The following is an 18,076-nucleotide window of genomic DNA, read 5'->3' on the forward strand; positions in this document are numbered from 1 at the left end:
CGGGATACTGATGGAGACATAGCTTTCTGTAAGAGGAAGTATGAGGGCTTCACCAGATGATAACAGGATATGAGGAGAGTTAATGGGAATTGGCAGTGAATTTGACCAAATTGTGCAGTCAACCAGGCAATAAATCGTCCCGCACTTTATTGCCTGCTAAAAGGAGGAACTGGGAAAGATGGCTGTAGACCAAGTACTGGGAACGGGAAGCATCTTCAAAGACAGTTGCCCTAGTTGTTGCTAACTCTCCTCTGGATGGAAAGATTTCCTCCTAAATCTGGTGAGCAGCCTCAGGTCTACCTCATTGTAACAAAAGTACTAAGTACTATTATTAACAGTAACAGTACTAAGATTCATCCTAGGTTGGCAGAAGATTCCATCCCCTTTCAGATAACAGTTATAGAGACTGCCACTTATACTGAGTATGAAAGGATAGAAATTTGTGACTGTTATGGACAGAAACCAGGCAAATCAATAAAGCTTTGGCTGGTTTACTTGGGAGATGAAGGGGAAGATTCCATATTTTTTTCCACAATATGACTATGGTATTAGGCCTGACTACCTAGCTAGTGAATACTGTGCCTCTGGTATAGCTTAGAATCAAAGGCCTTATGCAATTTGGCACCAATCTACTTTTATAACCTTATCTGTCACTCTAAACCAACACAAGAAATCTGCATCAGCTAGCCAGTTTTATGCACTGTCTGTAAATCCACCAAGCATATTACCTAGATGTCTAGCTCTGCTCATGTGATTTACCCTGCTTGGATTGCTCTCCCCTTTTCCTGCCCTTTATTCATCAACAATCTAATTCAAGATCCATCTTTTCCAAGACCCTTTCCCTAATCCTTCTATCTTTTGTTAACTCTCTGTACTAACACTGAACTATAATAACTATTTATTTAATTCTCACATGATGCTGTTACCATTATTAACAAGTATATGCATATATCTTGTCTTTCTCAAGCAGGCTGTAAATTTCCCCCAATTATGGATAACACATTCTTTTTGTATATATCCCACAGTGTTCACTAGGCACAGCCTTGCACACTGTAGGAACTCAATAAACAATTTTTTATTGACTGATTTAATCACATGTTTTCTTTCAGCACTACTTTTTGAGTAACAACTAAAAACACCAAATTACTCAACCAAACTCAGTTGATAAAAGATACCAAAGATGTAACTGGTTTAAGTGAAGGGAATCCATTAGCACTAAGATCTACTCAACTAATGTAGCTGGCCACAGGCAGCCTCATTCCAGTTAAGTTCACTTAAGTGCTAAAATGGACATTTAGAAGCACGCCTTCACTAACGAGCAGACTCTCCAAATAAACTTTGGTCTTTGTCTCTAATGAAGACCACCACGGTGGAAAAAGAGGACCCACTGCTTGGCCACTTCTGGTATCTCTGTGATTAGTGGTCTCAGCTCATTTTTACAGTAAACAACTGGTCCCATTTACCAAGAACATCATCCAAAATTCAACTATTTGGCAATCTCTGTAGCCCAGGGAGGTTAACGGCTGAATCAACAAACATTGTAACTATCCTGCTACCACATTTGAAGGTGGTTTACTGCCAGAACTGGGAGGAAGCATGTGATTAGTGCTAAAATTGATATTACCATGCTTAAAGGAATAGAAAAGAGTCCTGTACAGCATTCTCCGTATGTTTTCCTTAAAAACAAAGAACGATTATGGAAAAATTTTTAATCTTATGTTTTAAAGTACATAATGTTTTACCTTGAGACACCTCTAATATTTACAGTTCTGTGAAGAGCTAAATGCACAGGTATATTGACTTCTTTGTTACAGCAATTTAATAATTCACCTAGAATAAGCAAGAAAATAACTTTGAAGTGACATTTGTTCAGATGGTCTTTAACGATGAACAATTCTCTTCAATGCCAATGGCAAACAACTTAGCATTTACAACAAAAACTTCAGAGTGCTTTGCTTTTACTAACTCTTATGAAGATTTGAATTTCCAAACTAGAAAGCACTAGCAAGAAATATTGGCCAGTCTTGTCCTGTCTTATTGGTAGTGTAGGTGACCACTTGTATGATATGATTAATTTGAGGGGTATCAAAGTTTCTAATCAACCACAAATTTTTCCCTGCTCACTAAATGATACTCAAGACTCACTGCATTACTTTCAGGTTTCTGTTTAGTGTTGAAATGTAAATATCCTTGAGAGGGAATTATATTGCAGTTAGCTGTTAACCAGTTACTGATGGGAGTGAAATATATTTATCAGGTCTTTCTCTAAAAACAGGCTTTAATAAGAAGGGTAAATTATGGAAAGAAACAGAGACACTGGTTGTTTGAAATAGACAAGAACTCATACCCAACAGGGAGAGAATATAGAAAGGAGAGACCAGAGACCTCAGGAAAGAAATTCTTTGGCTGTTTTATAATTTTCTCTGAGAACGACACTGATTCTAGACGATTAAAGAATGACCTGATTTTTTATTTTTAATTTTATCAAACCTAATTAATCTTGATGTCTGGGAAAAAGACAGACAGTGGAGGCTTTGACATAGTCTGAATTTAGTATTAATTTCTTGAATATAAGCTCCTTAAAGTCAGGACTTAATCTAACTCACCATCGTTTTGTGTTTTTGGTGATTAACATAAAATAGGTATCTCTAAAAGACCTCCTGAAAATGAATAATTAGAACTGGATTTTCTATAAAGGAGCCAAAAAGGCAGGGATACTCCTATCGTTAGGTGGAACTTTGGTTCTAAGGATCAGCCAATCACTCACAATTACATGACGGCCAATCACATTGTGTGTGGAGAGCATATCAGAGATTAGTGCCACCATTTAAGATCCAAAATATGTACGGGTGGCAGTCTCTATCATAGCACTGTTTAATTTGTCAGACTGGCCAATACAGAAATCAGTTTTATTTTGGAGATAACTAGACCACCACAGCCCCAAATGCAGTATTATCACCAAAGCAGATGACTAAGGCCTTCCCTTACATGGTGTGTAGTCACTGATTTGGCAAATGCATCCTTTTAATTTATGTTTTAAAAAAGAGACTTAAAAAATTTACATTCATGTGGGCCCCTTTCAATCTGGCAGTATCAGCAGATCATCTTTACAGAGTTAGATACATATTTTAGTTTAAAGTGTGCCTTTCCTCTCTTTAGAGGTTTAACTAACACCACTATCTAGGGAATTACAGAATGCCTGATCCACAGGCATGGAACCTCATAAAGCATAGTATCCCTACACTGAAGGAGGTATAAGAGTGAGCCCATGATATGATCCACTGGTCTTAATCCACCTTGCACCATCTAGAGGTAGCCGGTCTCACAGAACACTGGAACTGCCTTCTAAAGTTATAACTGAAGAACGAGCTCAGAGGAAACAATATGAAAGGATGGAGTACCACCCTTTGGGATACAGTGTATTTATTAAATCAGAGACCTCCATATGATGCTTTGTCCCTAATAGGAAGGATATATGAGTCCTAAACCAAGAAGTAGAAGCAGGTGTGGTCCTATCTGCTATCACTTCCAATAACAGTACATTTTGTGCGTTCTGTCTCCACAACCTTGGACTCTTCAGGGTTGGAGATCCTGATACCCAAAGGGGCTCTCTCTTGACAGGAGGCACATCAAAGGTCCTAACAAACTAAAAGTTACAGCTGCTACCAGGACACTTTAGACTTTTTATGACAAGATATGAGCAAACAAAAAGAGGAGTCACCAAACTGGCATGGTTAACTGACTCTGAAAAACAAAAGGAAGAAAGACTGCTTTACACAAAAAAGGCAGGAAGGAATACACATGAAACACAGGTGATACAATCAACGCATCTTGGAACTGCCCTACAGTCTTGAAGGTTTAGGTTATACTACCAGATAAGTCACCAAGACCTACTGAGGAGGCAGCTGAGGGTGAGGGGAATTTAAAATGGATAGTGAAGGAGGGAGAAATAAGTACCATTTGTGGCCCCAAAGCAGCTGGGTAGACAGCCACAGTCCATCCCATTAAAACAGATCAATCAGACCAAAAATAAGTGAAGATACAGCCAAAAAGTAAAGAACATAATCAATAAGGAAGAGCAAGTCACTATACACTGAACTTCACATCTGATAATAAAAATATACCTTTTTGTCAAGTTCATATTGAACAGTCACAAAAAGGGATCATATATTAGGTCACAAAGAAAAAATCAGACTGCTAAGTTCCATAAAACAGAACAGTTTATGATAACAGTGTAATGAAACAAGGAATTATTAACAAAATCAAAACCAATAGGCTCTCCCACTTGGAAATTTTAAAAAGCCTTCTTAAATAACTCTTGGGTTAAGAGGGAGATACAAGCTGAAATTACAAAATATCTAAAAAATAATGGTAATAAAAATACTCAATACCAGAATACATGGGATACATTTAAAGCAATGATCAGAGGGAAAGGCATGGCTCTTAATAGTTTTAGGAATAAAAATAAAAGAATAAAAATAAATTACATTCCCAGCTCAAAAAGAAAAAGAACAACATAAACCAAAAGAATCTCAAGAAAATAATGGAGATATAAAGAGAAACTAATTATGTAAAGAAAAGAAAAAGAGAAGACAGTAAATAAAAATTTCAGGGTTTTTTTGAGAAAAAAATTAACATACTAGACAAACTGAATCAAGCCTAATCAAGAGAAAAAATGAGAAAACACAAATATAAAAAATTTAACAAATTTTAAATAGCACACAAGAGAGAATTCTTAAAACAAAGTTTAAAAATCATGAGACTATTTTGCAGATTTATATGGAAGTAAATTTTAAAACCTAGGTGAAACAGCTAATTTCCTAAGAAAATAACATTTTAACAAAGCTAACCCCTTTAGAGATAAAAAGCTTAATTCTAAGCAGGCTAATTTTCACAGAAGCAACACAGAAAGGTACCAAGAAACTACTCCACAAAAAAGCATCAATTCCAGATGGTTTCACAGGAAAATTCCACCAAAGCCTCACAAGTAAGATAATCCCAGTATTCCATAAATTATTCCAGAGCACTAAAAACTAAGAAGACTTTCTATTTATTTTGATGAAATAAATATAACACTGATATCTAAACCTGACGAAGTACCAAAAAAAGAAAGAATATTACAGACCAATATCACTTAGAAATACTGATGCAGAAGTACTAATGAATATTAGTATAATTAGTATTACATTAGGAAAATAATGTGCCATGATAAAGTAGAATATTTTCAAGAATGCAATAGAAAAGTCATATAGAAATAGTCAATGTACAGAAATTATATAGAAATAGTTATTATATACAAAAGTTAATAGAAAATCCATTACTATAATATACCAATAAATATATCTAAAAAGACATATATAATTATCTCTATACACGTTGAAAATATAGCAAATATCTGACTCTCTATATATATTTGACAAACTATAAAAATGATTCCTGATTTAAAAAACTCAGAAATTGATGATATTTCTTAACATGATAAAATATGTGCATATTTTAATTTTAATTTAGCATTTACTTCATGAGAAATCATTATAGCATTTCCACTGAAATGAGGAACAAGACAAGGATGCACGCTACTTCCAACTCTTCAGCATTGTACTAGAGGTATTACAATGCCACTAGACAAGGGAACTGAATTAGAGGTATGGGAACTGATAAAAAAAGTTTGAAAATTACATGAGAGTACATCTAGAAAACTTTAGAAAATCAATGGTAAAAATAACTCAAAGACAATAAACCACTAAAGCAGCAGGATGTAAAATTAACATTCAGAAATCAATAATCTTCATATACATACAAAACCTGTTAGAGAGTACAATGGTAGAGAAAAATCCCAATTATAATAGCAACAAAAAATAGGAACAAATTTAATGAGACATGTACAAAAACCTATATGAGGAAAACTTTAAAACATTCCTGAAAAATACAAAAGCAGATTTGAACAAATGAAAGACATCCATTGTTCTTTAAGAGGATGACTCAATATCATAAAAATGTCACTGCTCCCTAAATTAATTCATAGATGTAAGTCAAACCTAATAAAATATTTGCAAACCATATATCTAATAAAGGGTTAATATCCAAAATATATAAAGAACTCGTACAACTCAACATCAAAAAAATACAATCTGGTTAAAAATTGGGCAGGATCTGAATAGACATATTTCCGAAGAAGACATACAGATGGCCAACAGGTACATGAAAAGATGCTCAGCAACCCTAATCATCAGGGAAATGCAAATCGAAACCACAATGAGATGTCACCTTATATCTGTTAAAATAGCTATTATCAAAAAGACAAGGGCTTCCCTGGTGGCGCAGTGGTTGAGAGTCCGCCTGCCGATGCAGGGGACACTGGTTTGTGCCCCGGTCTGGGAAGATCCCACATGCCACGGAGCGGCTGAGCCTGCGCGTCTGGAGCCTGTGCTCCGCAACGGGAGAGGCCACAACAGTGAGAGGCCCGCGTACAGGAAAAAAAAAAAAAAAAAAAAAAAAGACAAGAAATAGCAAATGTTGGCAAGAATGTGGAAAAGGGAACAGTTGTGTGCACTGTTGGTGGTAATATAAATTGGTACAGCCACTAAGGAAAACAATAAGAAGGTTCCCCCCCCAAAATTAAAAATAGAACTACCATATGATCCAGAAATTCCAATTCTTGGTATTTACCCAAAGAAAATGAAAACACTAACTCTTTAAGATATATGCACCCCCATGTTCATTCAGCATTATTCACAATAGCCAAGGTATGGAAACAAATGTTCTTCGACAGAGGAATGTATAAAGAAAATGTGAATATCATTATATCATATCTATATATATCATATACATATCTCACAAATGTGATAAATACACACAAACACAGTGAAATATTATTCAGCTACAAAAAGGAATGAAATCTTGTCATTTGCAACAACATGAACGAATCTGGAGGGCATTAAGCTAAGTGAAATAAGCCAGACAGAGAAAGACTAATATTGTATGTTATTACTTGTATATGGAATCTAAAAAAGTCAATTTTATAGAAACAGATAATAGAATGGTGGTTGCCAGGGGCTGTGGGGTGAGGAAATGGGGTGATGGAGGTCAAAGGATACAAATGTTCAGTTATAAGAAGAGTAAGTTCTGAGGATCTAATGTACAGCATCATTACTATAGTTAAAAAAAATATGTATTATATACTTGAAGGTTGCTAAGAGTAGATCTTAAGCATTCTCACCACAAAAATTTATTGCACAGCAAAGGAAACCATAAACAAAACAAAAAGACAACCCTCAGAATGGGAGAAAATATTTGTAAATGAAGCAACTGAGAAGGGATTAATCTCCAAAATACACAAACAGCTCATGCAGCTCAATAACAACAAAAAAACCCCAGCCCAATCAAAAAATGGATGGAAGACCTAAATAGACATTTCTCCAAAGAAGACATACAGATGGCCAAAAAGCGTATGAAAAGATGCTCAATATAACTAGTTATTAGAGAAATGCAAATCAAAACTACAATGAGGTATCACCTCACACCAGTCAGAATGGCCATCATCAAAAAATCTATAAACAACAAATGCTGGAGAGGGTGTAGAGAAAAGGGAACCCTTCTACACTGTTGGCTGGAATGTAAATTGATACAACCACTATGGAGAACAGTATGGAGGTTCCTTAAAAAACTAAAAATAGAGCTACCATATGATCCAGCAATCCCACTTCTGGGCATATACCTGGAGAAAACCATAATTCGAAAACATACATGCACCCCAATGTTCACTGCAGCACTATTTACAATAGCCAGGACATGGAAGCAACCTAAATGTCCATCTACATATGGATGAATGGATAAAGATGCGATACAAATATACAATGGAATATTACTCAGTCATTAAAAAGAACAAAATAATGCCAGTTGCAGTGACAGGGATGGACCTAGAGACTGTCATACTGAGGGCAATAAGTCAGAGAAGGACAAATATCGCATGATATCGCTTATATGTGGAATCTAAAAAAATGGTACAAATGAACTTATTTACAAAACGGAAATAGAGTCACAGGTGTAGAAAACAATCTTATAGTTACCTGGGGGAAAAGTGGGGAGGCATAAACTGGGAGATTGGGATTGACATATACACATTACTATATGTAAAACAGATATGTATTCCAGATATTAACTGATTCACTTTGCTGTACACCTGAAACTAATGGAACATTGTAAATCAACTATACCCCAATAAGATTTTTTTTTTTTAATTTAAAAGAATTAACTATGTGAGGTGATGGATGTGTTATCTTGATCTTGGTAATAGTTCCACAAGGTATATCAAATCATCACATTTTACACTTTTATATATGCAATTATATTGGTTGATTATTCCCAGTTATTTCTCAATAAAGTTAAAAAATACCATAAAGCTTCTATCATTAAAATAATGTGACAATTGCACAGGAATAGACAACCATTCGAGTGAAACAGAAAACAAAGTCCAGACATAGACCCAATGACCATGGAAATGTACTATATGATAGGGGTGGCATCTTAAAATCACTGAAGCAAAGACAAATTGCTTAACAAATGGTTCTGGGACAATTGATAAGCCATTTAGGAAAAGATAAAATTAAACATATATATCACAATATTCACAATAAAAAAACTCCAAGTAATTTGCTCAAGGTACTCAGGCTAACTCCTCAATTCTCATTCAGAAGATATCTCAAAAGCACTGTACTTTCCAGATATTAACTTAAGCCTTTCATCACCCAATTATTAACAAAAGCTATCACAGAAATATATACCTAGGACCATCATTTTGGTCTCTAATAGGATTACTTTTACTGGATTGTACTTTGACATTATGATAGCAATCTATACTCAAATATGGAAATCACACAATACCATGAATTGTTGCCCTTCCTTTGTACAAGTGATATGTTTTTATCCAAGGGAGAAGAAAAGCATATAACTGACCATGTTTCATTGTTTTGCCCAGTAGAAAGTTGAGACTCAAGTTTGCAATTCGGTTCTAGTGAACTGTACTGAACTTTGTGGCTGTATTTTGGGGAAAAGGTTTTTCAGTCTCAGCTGAGTTTTTAACACAAGTCAGAAATTGTTACTAGTCCCTGGTTCCCTTCCCTACTTAGTCCTCACAGAACTCTTCAAGCGCCCTCCTTCTGCATGCACACCTTTCTCCCACTCTTGGGATTTAGTATCCTACTTACAGAGAACACAGACTCTATCCTATTTGACCTCTTTCAACATCTTTTTCCTTTTAAAACAAGTCCCTATACTTGTGCTATGCATAACTTATTTATTCTTGATCTTCCTTGCTTTTTAGAGAAATGCACTGACGTCTGTGAATTTCCCTCTAGGCGCTGCTTTAGGTACAACACTAGATTTTATAGTGATTTGTTACTTAATTCGAAATATTTTGTAATTTCCATTGTGATTTTTTTTCTTCTCATAATGTTTTTAAGTTATCAAAGTTTATTTTACTGCTCTTAACACTGTCAATTTAAAACTTAATTGCACTGTAAACAGAGAATATAGCCTTCTGGAGTTGAGGGTCCAGGTGTAGTATTTTCAAACCTTGTTTTATAAAGCCTAAATTATTTCATCTATTACAACTGCATCATCTAATACCTTTATGTGGATGACTATACAAACATGTATCTCTAGTTCACTCTTTTGAGTGTCAGGTCTACAATTTTCTATACACTTATGAGACTAATTTCCTGTATGTCCTATAGGCACTTCAGCCCTAACAAAATCAAAACCAAAGCATTATCTCCACCCACCCTGAGTATCCTCCTCCTTCTTTTTTATTCTCTAATTTTAGAATGGTGATCTACATTCTACATAACTGTTCAAGCAAAAATTATTAAACTTGTCTTTTATTCCTCTCTCACACAAGCTGAATGAACTGAACTGAGTGATTCAACTGCTGTGAATTATAATTTCCTAATTATTTCTTGAAGCCACCCTTTCCTCCCTATTATTACAGGCCCTCATCATTAATCCCCTGGCCTTGTATTATACTCCCAAGCAGCCTTAGTTCTGTCATCTCTCCCTCTCTCGTTCTCTCTTATCTTTACTCCTTCTACCACAATTATGTTGAAATGCATGTCTGATAAGTTCATTCCTTTGATTAAAAATCTTTGATCACTGTCTACAGGATAAAGTCAAAATACAGCACAACATATAAGATCCTTTACCTAAGAAAATTCATCTACTGTGCAAGTAGAAACTTTTCGGGCTTGATATACTGTTAAACATGCTATTTTAAATTCTTAGACATACAATTCTATTAAAAGCCTAATGTCAAGAAGTATTTAAATAGAGCTGTTGCCTCATATATGATATCCTACATCCTATATTCTTATGATCAAGAAGAAGTTATGATCTTTGGATTAGGCCCCATTTCCCAAACAGCCGGGCACCAATTATTGAGAGAATACAGGTTACATCTTTAGCCGCATCAAAAAACTTAAAATAGGTAAGGAGGAAGAATGGGCATAGGTTAGGGCTTACTACCTTGCAGGAGTCAAAGACAATGAGGCAATGCTTTGAATCATGATTGCAAATCATAAAATCTCAAAGGCAACAGAGGAAGAAAAATTTTTGGAAAATTAAGTAATAAGTAAAAACATGGCCCATGCATCCTTTAACCTGGCTTTATATCAGTATGGTCCAAAGCCATACTGATAACAAGGAGGTGACACAGTCCTTCCTAGGACACATACCATCTGTAACTAAAATTACAACAGAATAATCCATGTTCATAAAATTAACCTTTAAAGATAATAAAAGATAAATTAGGTTCTGTATCCTCAGTATGAGAACACAGGTAAATATGATTCATTCCAGGAAGGTTTTCATGACAAATGATTAAATGAATGTAGGCTCATAAAAGATAAACTTATATTAATCTGTTAATTACTACTTTGTTACTAATCAGTTTTATTACTCAAAACAATTTCCTTCTTCCCAGAATGATGACATCAATACATTGCTGTATTTTACCTCCTATTACCTCTCTATTATTAAAAGTAGATACAATGTAGTTTTTTAGATTTTTGAACTATCAACATCCAATACGTTTTTAAATTAGACAATAAGTAAGAATAGGTATTTGCTAAAGAAATCAACCAACCCCGAAAGACAGCTGTGCAATAAGAAATAGACCTTACAGTTTACAAAGAGAGGGAGAAAGCACCAGGACGGTACTATTCCTAGAAACTATGCCTACTGCTTTGACACTATGGGGACTTTATTGCTCTGATTTATTTATTGTGAAGCCAAATTCACTTTCTCACTGTTAATGCTGCCTCTATGACTCTGGATCAGTTGTGAATGTGTATTCATATGTTTATGTACGCATATGTTTTGGTTTATATTTTTGAACTAGGGTGAGCTTCAGAAGCTTTACCTCTATGTAGTATATCTTTGACTCAAATAATTTTTTTAAAAAAACTTAAATGTTTCACCTCAGAAGCTTATGTCCTATGTAGTCTTAAGAAAAGAAAAAGCCCTTCTACATCAAGCATTAAGCCAAAGTAAGAACTTCAAATATACAAGCAAACCTGATATATGTGCTACAGACTTAATTGTATTTATTCTAGAATATGAGATCCAAATGATATATGCATATTAAAAAATTGGAAGCATTCTGCATTAAAAATTCAATGGCGTTTAGGTCCTGAAATTTGATTTCAAGCTCCAAGCATGTGTTATTAGTAGTCATTGTGCAGAACAAATAAATCAGCTGTGACCTAACCAGGACTACAATGCAGCTAATACCCTTTCTATTTTCTAGAGATCACTGTTGCATACCTCCTGACATAACAGAAAAAATTTAGTCCAAACTATTTTCAAAGACATCAACTTTAAAGAGAATCTTTCTTAAACCTATTACGTAAAAGCATGTTTTACTAGTCAAGTTTAATTTCTATATTTATTTAAATTAATTATATTCCCACCAACATTTTACCTCTGGTCCTTGAGAGCCAGATGGTCCTTGGGGTCCTGGGTTACCTGTTTGGCCCTAAAACGTGGGGGTGGGTGGGAGAAATCAAAATATAAACATTAATTTAATAAATATGATTTAAAAAGGAAACATATGGTAAACAAAAAGCACTAAATATATTATGCCACACAAAGTTGTAAAGACTTTCTGGCAAACAACACTCAATATATAATAATATGCCAAAGTTTTAATGACTATTCAGAAAGAATTTATAACCATCATCATTGTAGAAAACTTATTATATAGAGATATGTCTATATATATATATATATATATATATATATATATATATGTATTTACTCCTAAATGTTAGGGCTACAAACAAATTAATGGAAATCAAATCAAGGAAAAAAATTGTGTGTGTGGGTATGTGTTACCCAGAGATAAGACAGTAAACTTTGACTTAACAAAGTAGGGAACTCTAGATGAAGAACTGTTTCCATAAATAGCCAGGGTCCTCTGTCTCTGAAAATTCCTTTCTCCTTTCATAACTATAAGGGGCCTGATTTTGTAATTAAGAATCACCTGGATTTAAATCCTTGTTGCTTAATCTCTCAGCCTCAGTTGTCTCACCAATAAAACACGAATAATAACAACAGTAGTAACATTCTTACAGAGTCATTGTAAGGATTAAATGAGACAATAAATGTATAAGTGTTAAGCACAGTGCCTAGCACATAGGAAGTACTCATTAAATGTTAATCAATTTTATAACCATTAATCCTTCCCTTCACATCCTCTCTCCTCTCCTGGATGATACCTAGAATTCCTAGATTGCTTTAATCCTTTAACTAAACTTCTGAGGACTCAGTTTCAATAACTCTGCAGCCATTTTCTGACATTCAGGCTAGCAATGTGAAATCAGGGCTGGAGAAGAAGGTCCGAGGAAAGAGAAGTGGGTAAAAGCCTGCTACTAGAGAGGGCTGGTGATGCTCTCAAGAGAGGAAACTACAGAACAGGGGAGGCCGGTAGTCTGATACCCTTGTTTTCATTAAAAAATATTGAATTCATTATTTGTCATATTAAATTTCTATGTGAGTTTTAAATTTGACTTAAATAGGTCTCAGAATATATAAAATTGCTTGCATTTCTTATACATAAAATTTTATGTATAATATGGGTTTATCCACTTTCCAAGAAGTAAAGCACAGTTTTCCATATGTACTAAATTCAGTCTCGTAGAGTGCTAGAGTATCTGGACTTAAACAGTACACAATACAACTACTGCAATCAAATCTAGAGAAAAGTAATAAAGTATTATGCAGAACTTCACTGAAGTTCCCCTAAATAAACAAAATTATAATCCATCATACTCCATCATAATCAGTATCTAAGGGAGTCAAATTCTTAAAATGAATATTACCTCCAAGAGATAGAGATGAAGTTCTCACTGAGGCCCTCTAGTGGCAAAATCTAAACAAGACACTAAATTTACAAGCTTGAGGAAAAATCAGCATACACTAGGACTTTGTTTTCAGAAAAGTTGATTGGCAACCTGATATTTAAAAATATAAATTGTGGAATAATTTTATTGATCCTTCAGAAAAAAATTTCATTTTGAAAAACTTCAATGGCAAGTTTCCTTGAATGTCAATTCTCCTTTATAAAAACTGACTTTTCAAGTAACTTTTAGAGAACTGAATAATGATTAAAAGTAAACTTCTACAAATGACAGCAACTTCTAGCTAAAAAAAATGGAAAGGACATAATTGGATTTATTTTCTCTTTTTAAAAAAAATAATATTTCTTAACAGCTTCAGATTGGTAGTTTCCTCTAATTTTTAAATACTTGCAAGGTAAGAGCTTCCCTATTCCAGAATGTTAAAATCCTTCTGGATCAGGACATTCTTTTATCTTGAAAACATTCTTTTATGTTATAACTTAGATCCATTTGGAAACAGTATCAGTGACACCAACATTTTATATAACAGAAAACCAAAAGTAGGAGATATAAAATAAGAAAGACGTTCTCATGACTCTGGCATTCTTTGCATGATAGTAAACAAATGATTTAGATAGGCACTAACTTGTATAATTTATTTTTAATATGATTACTGATACTGTGTATGTAATTTTTCATTAAACAGGTGTCTCCTTCCATAACGAGGAAAGTCAAACAACTACAATTTTTTCTAACAATAGATAGAAACAAGTGATAAATAAAGTGAAAGTCTAAAGGCCAGGCCATCTCATAAATATTAATTCATAAGTCCCTATCCTATCTTCAGTCCAAAGTATGTATATTTTGAAGATTTGATTAAAAGAAACAAAAAATAGCCAACTGTTTCCTACCAAGCTAATCCTTGCTGACATTAAAATATTATTAGAATAGTACAAAAAAGGTATAACACGAGCAAGCAGAAGCCTCACGCTCACCATTTCATGTTCCCTGCATCACTGCCTTAAAGAACCACATTAGAGTTTCTGGTGATCCCAGGAAAAACAAAAATTTAAGGTTTTAAGACAATGTGTTAAAGGTAACACAGGCTGTCTTTGCTTTAGCTTAGACTAGAGCAACGTTGGGAAGCATTATTACTAAGAGAGGATTAAAGAGTCACAGAGCTGCAAGGCACCTTACATATGATATAGCCTGACTCCCATTTTAAACACGAGAAACTGGATACCATGGTGGTTAAATGTCCAAGGTCACAGCAGGTCAGTGTCAGGGCTGGAACTAAAATCTACATGTTATTCAGACCAGCAATTCCCCCTCTCCCACCCCAATAAACATGCTATCAATATAAATTGAATCAAAGAGTAAGGAAGACATTAAAAAGGTTTACCTTATATAAGCATGATATTTGACTCTGGTTTTCTCAAGTAATTAATTACAAAGCGTAGGAGAATAATATCAATTATTTATTACTTAGTATTGACCTTAGAAAATGTGTCATACCACTTCCTTTTCTTGTTATCAAAAGTTAGAAAACCCTCACATTAGAAAAAAATGAAGATATAAGAAGGTCAATCACTGCAGATATTGAAAGTTTCTTTTACGTGGTTTAGAATCATCCTTGAAAAATAGAAGCTTTTTGTTAGCTTGACCTATACTCGTGCCCCTTCTGAGATTCAACACCACGGCACAAGTCTGGGTAGATAGCTGACTGAGTGAAAACTAGTTAAGGCAAAACTCACCACCAACACGTCATTAGATAAATAGATGCCGAAAATTGTTCTTTGGATTAAATAATTCCTGGGAAATGTATATGAAATGCTGTCACTGTTAGAAGTCATAAAGAATGGTGTATGTACAGTTACGTAACTTAATGCTGCTTCCTTTGATGCAAAAATAAACAATCCAAAGATGAGAGGGTGGAGTTAGAGGGAACGTGATGAATTGCTTGGGAAAACAACACTCTTTTATAATGTTATATTAATAAATTATGATATTATATCTAAGTTTTTGTATCTACAATCACCTTCACAGAGTTGTAATCAATATTAAAACCCTAAAATGGGGCTTCCCTGGTGGCGCAGTGGTTGAGAGTCCGCCTGCCGATGCAGGGGACACGGGTTCATGCCCCGGTCCTGGAGCGGCTGGGCCCGTGAGCCATGGCTGCTGAGCCTGCGCGTCCGGAGCCTGTGCTCCGCAACGGGAGAGGCCACGATAGTGAGAGGCTCGCGTACCGCAAAAAAAAAAAAAAAAAAAAAAACAACCCTAAAACAATCTTAAAACATTAAAGCCCAGAACACTATGGCACAGTGGCTAAGTGCATGGGCTCTGACATATGTGATTTCCTAGGTTTTCCCAGGTGGCTAACTAACTATGGGACCTTGGGCAAGTTATTTAACTCTCTGTGTCTCAGTTTCTCTAATTGGTAAAATAGGAATAATAATAGTCCCAACTTCGTATGATTGTTTTAAGGATTAAATTAGACGTATAGACCTTAGAAGAGCACCTGGCACTTTGTATGCACTCAGTAAATGTTAGCTATAATAATTATTATGATTTTTAATATGCAGATAAATACCTTTAACTCATGTTTTAACCATTTTTCATTTAAATGTTTTTAATTATTCAGTAACTTTGGTTTTATAGCTTCTTAGGCTTCAAGTTAACGACAATACATGGTATCCTTTTATTTCAATTAATTGATGGTCAAAGGTTAAAAAAAGACAAGGAACTAGAATATTTGGGCCCATAAGAGAGTGTGACAATGCTATTTTTTCTTCCGAATGTTTCCTTAATGAAACAGATATCTGGATAAATTAAAATATTATTTAAGGTGCCTTATATTTTCTGACTTAAAATCTACTGCTTAGTTTAAATACTGTCTATAATAGATCAACCAAGGTCTTTAAGGCTCACAGAAATTTGGCTTTGGCCTGGGATGGGGTGGGGTGAGGAGGGTGAGATCCAATAATCTACGCAATGTGAGCTAACAACTTCAAGGATTAGCTATATTCTAAAAGTGGAGAGAAAACGCCATACTGGTAGTCTTACATCCTACTTCTTACATTCCACAAACAACAACAGGTATCCAGACTCATGCCATAGTGTGTGTACTCCATGAATCAGAAAGAGCAAACTAAAAGTTCAAACCTACTGAAGGTCCTGGCTTTCCTCTCATCCCTGGTGGTCCAGGAAAACCCCTAGCGCCCTAAAAGAAAAGAACAGTACAGTGAAGAGAAAAACTATTATACGACAGAAGGCAGACACACCTCTATTTACAAATTACTAAAAAAATTCATGGAATTATTCTAAAATAATTGAGAAAACTGTTTTAAACAAGACTTGTAAAACCATACTGATACCATATCCTAAAAAATATATAATCAATGATTAAAATAACTAGTACTCCTTTCTTTTTAAAGAATTTATACATTTTCACTGGCTTTTGTTGTATTTATATAAAATTAACGGTAAAAACATTACCTTGTCTCCAGGATACCCTGGTTCTCCTGACTCTCCCACAATGCCTTGTTCACCCTGGAGAGCACAATTTCACGTGAAGACACTTAAGCAATGCAAATGTGGCAGTATTATAAGAAGGCAAGTACTAGTTATACAAGAGTAATTTCTCTATTTTTCCTACTTCTGAGAAAAATTATATAATTGATAGTAGAGATTAGATCCCATATTTTTTAAAACAAGTATTTTATAAGTTGTGTGGATTCAAAAGAAAAGTAAATGTGATAAGAAATCATCTCTATGACAATGTAAATATTTAAATCACCTTATCACCTTTGATTCCAGGTAGGCCCTTATTCCCCGAAAGACCCTAAAAAAGAAAGTGATACTTTGTGACACCATAGAAAAATCAAAGTGAAATATCCATTATAAAAATAGAAACATACCATTGGGCCAGGGATTCCAGAAGGTCCAACTGGTCCCATAGGGCCAACACTGCCCTGAAAAGCAATAAGAAAGGCATCCTTGAGCACCCAACTAGAATTTAAAAGAGAACATGGTAAACTTAATTAACCCAGAATGGTTCATCTCACTAAGCCCCCACACATGCCTTATTCTTCAACTACTTTTCCTTCTCACATTTATAAATCATACCAATCATTCAAATTTTAATGAGGTCTATCCTGTTTCCTGAAGCCTACTCATACGGATCTTGTCCATGAGCCTCCTTCCCTTCCTTGAGCTCCTATAATACTTACTACCCACAGCATTCATTCTGAAGTATTTCTCCAGAGAGATATTATCTTGATGATAGGGGAAATACTTTAGTGCCATGCTCCCAGGAAGTATTCAATAAATACTTCATTTGATTGTCTTAGATTTTTCTTTCACCCGTTTACTCAGCAAACATTTATTGGGCAGTTACTATGTGTCAGGCATTCCAATGATTTTATTTCATGATTTACAACTTGCAGACAATAAAATTTACCATAATTTTAGGGAAATGAGTAGTAAACAAAAGGCTCTGCTCTTCTGGGTTTCTCTCATTCATTCATCATTTAATATTTATTGAGCATAAATATGTATCAAACATTGTAGTGTTGTGTAGTAGTGTTGAGGAAACAAACATGAAAGAGACAGAGACACCAATGTCAAGGTTTTCAATTTAATGCTCCAAAGCAAGATTACTCAAAAACATTAACTACCACTATCAT

General features: G+C 34.6%; 1 protein-coding gene across 1 annotated transcript in view; it reads right to left on the reverse strand.

The window, feature by feature from the left end:
* Positions 1 to 18,076, reverse strand: part of COL24A1 (collagen type XXIV alpha 1 chain) — a 396,587-nt gene that overhangs the window by 250,167 nt on the left and 128,344 nt on the right. The window contains exons 15-19 of the mRNA XM_027114231.1: positions 17,309 to 17,362; positions 17,188 to 17,232; positions 16,887 to 16,940; positions 16,558 to 16,611; positions 11,975 to 12,028 (exon numbers count right to left, since the gene is read on the reverse strand). Of these exons, the coding sequence (XP_026970032.1) occupies positions 11,975 to 12,028; positions 16,558 to 16,611; positions 16,887 to 16,940; positions 17,188 to 17,232; positions 17,309 to 17,362 (261 nt within the window). The remainder of the gene's footprint in view (positions 1 to 11,974; positions 12,029 to 16,557; positions 16,612 to 16,886; positions 16,941 to 17,187; positions 17,233 to 17,308; positions 17,363 to 18,076) is intronic.

Source organism: Aethalodelphis obliquidens, unplaced genomic scaffold (genome assembly GCF_003676395.1).
Source record: "Aethalodelphis obliquidens isolate GAN/ISIS:26980383/991018 unplaced genomic scaffold, ASM367639v1 scaffold13, whole genome shotgun sequence".
NCBI lineage: Eukaryota > Metazoa > Chordata > Mammalia > Artiodactyla > Delphinidae > Aethalodelphis > Aethalodelphis obliquidens.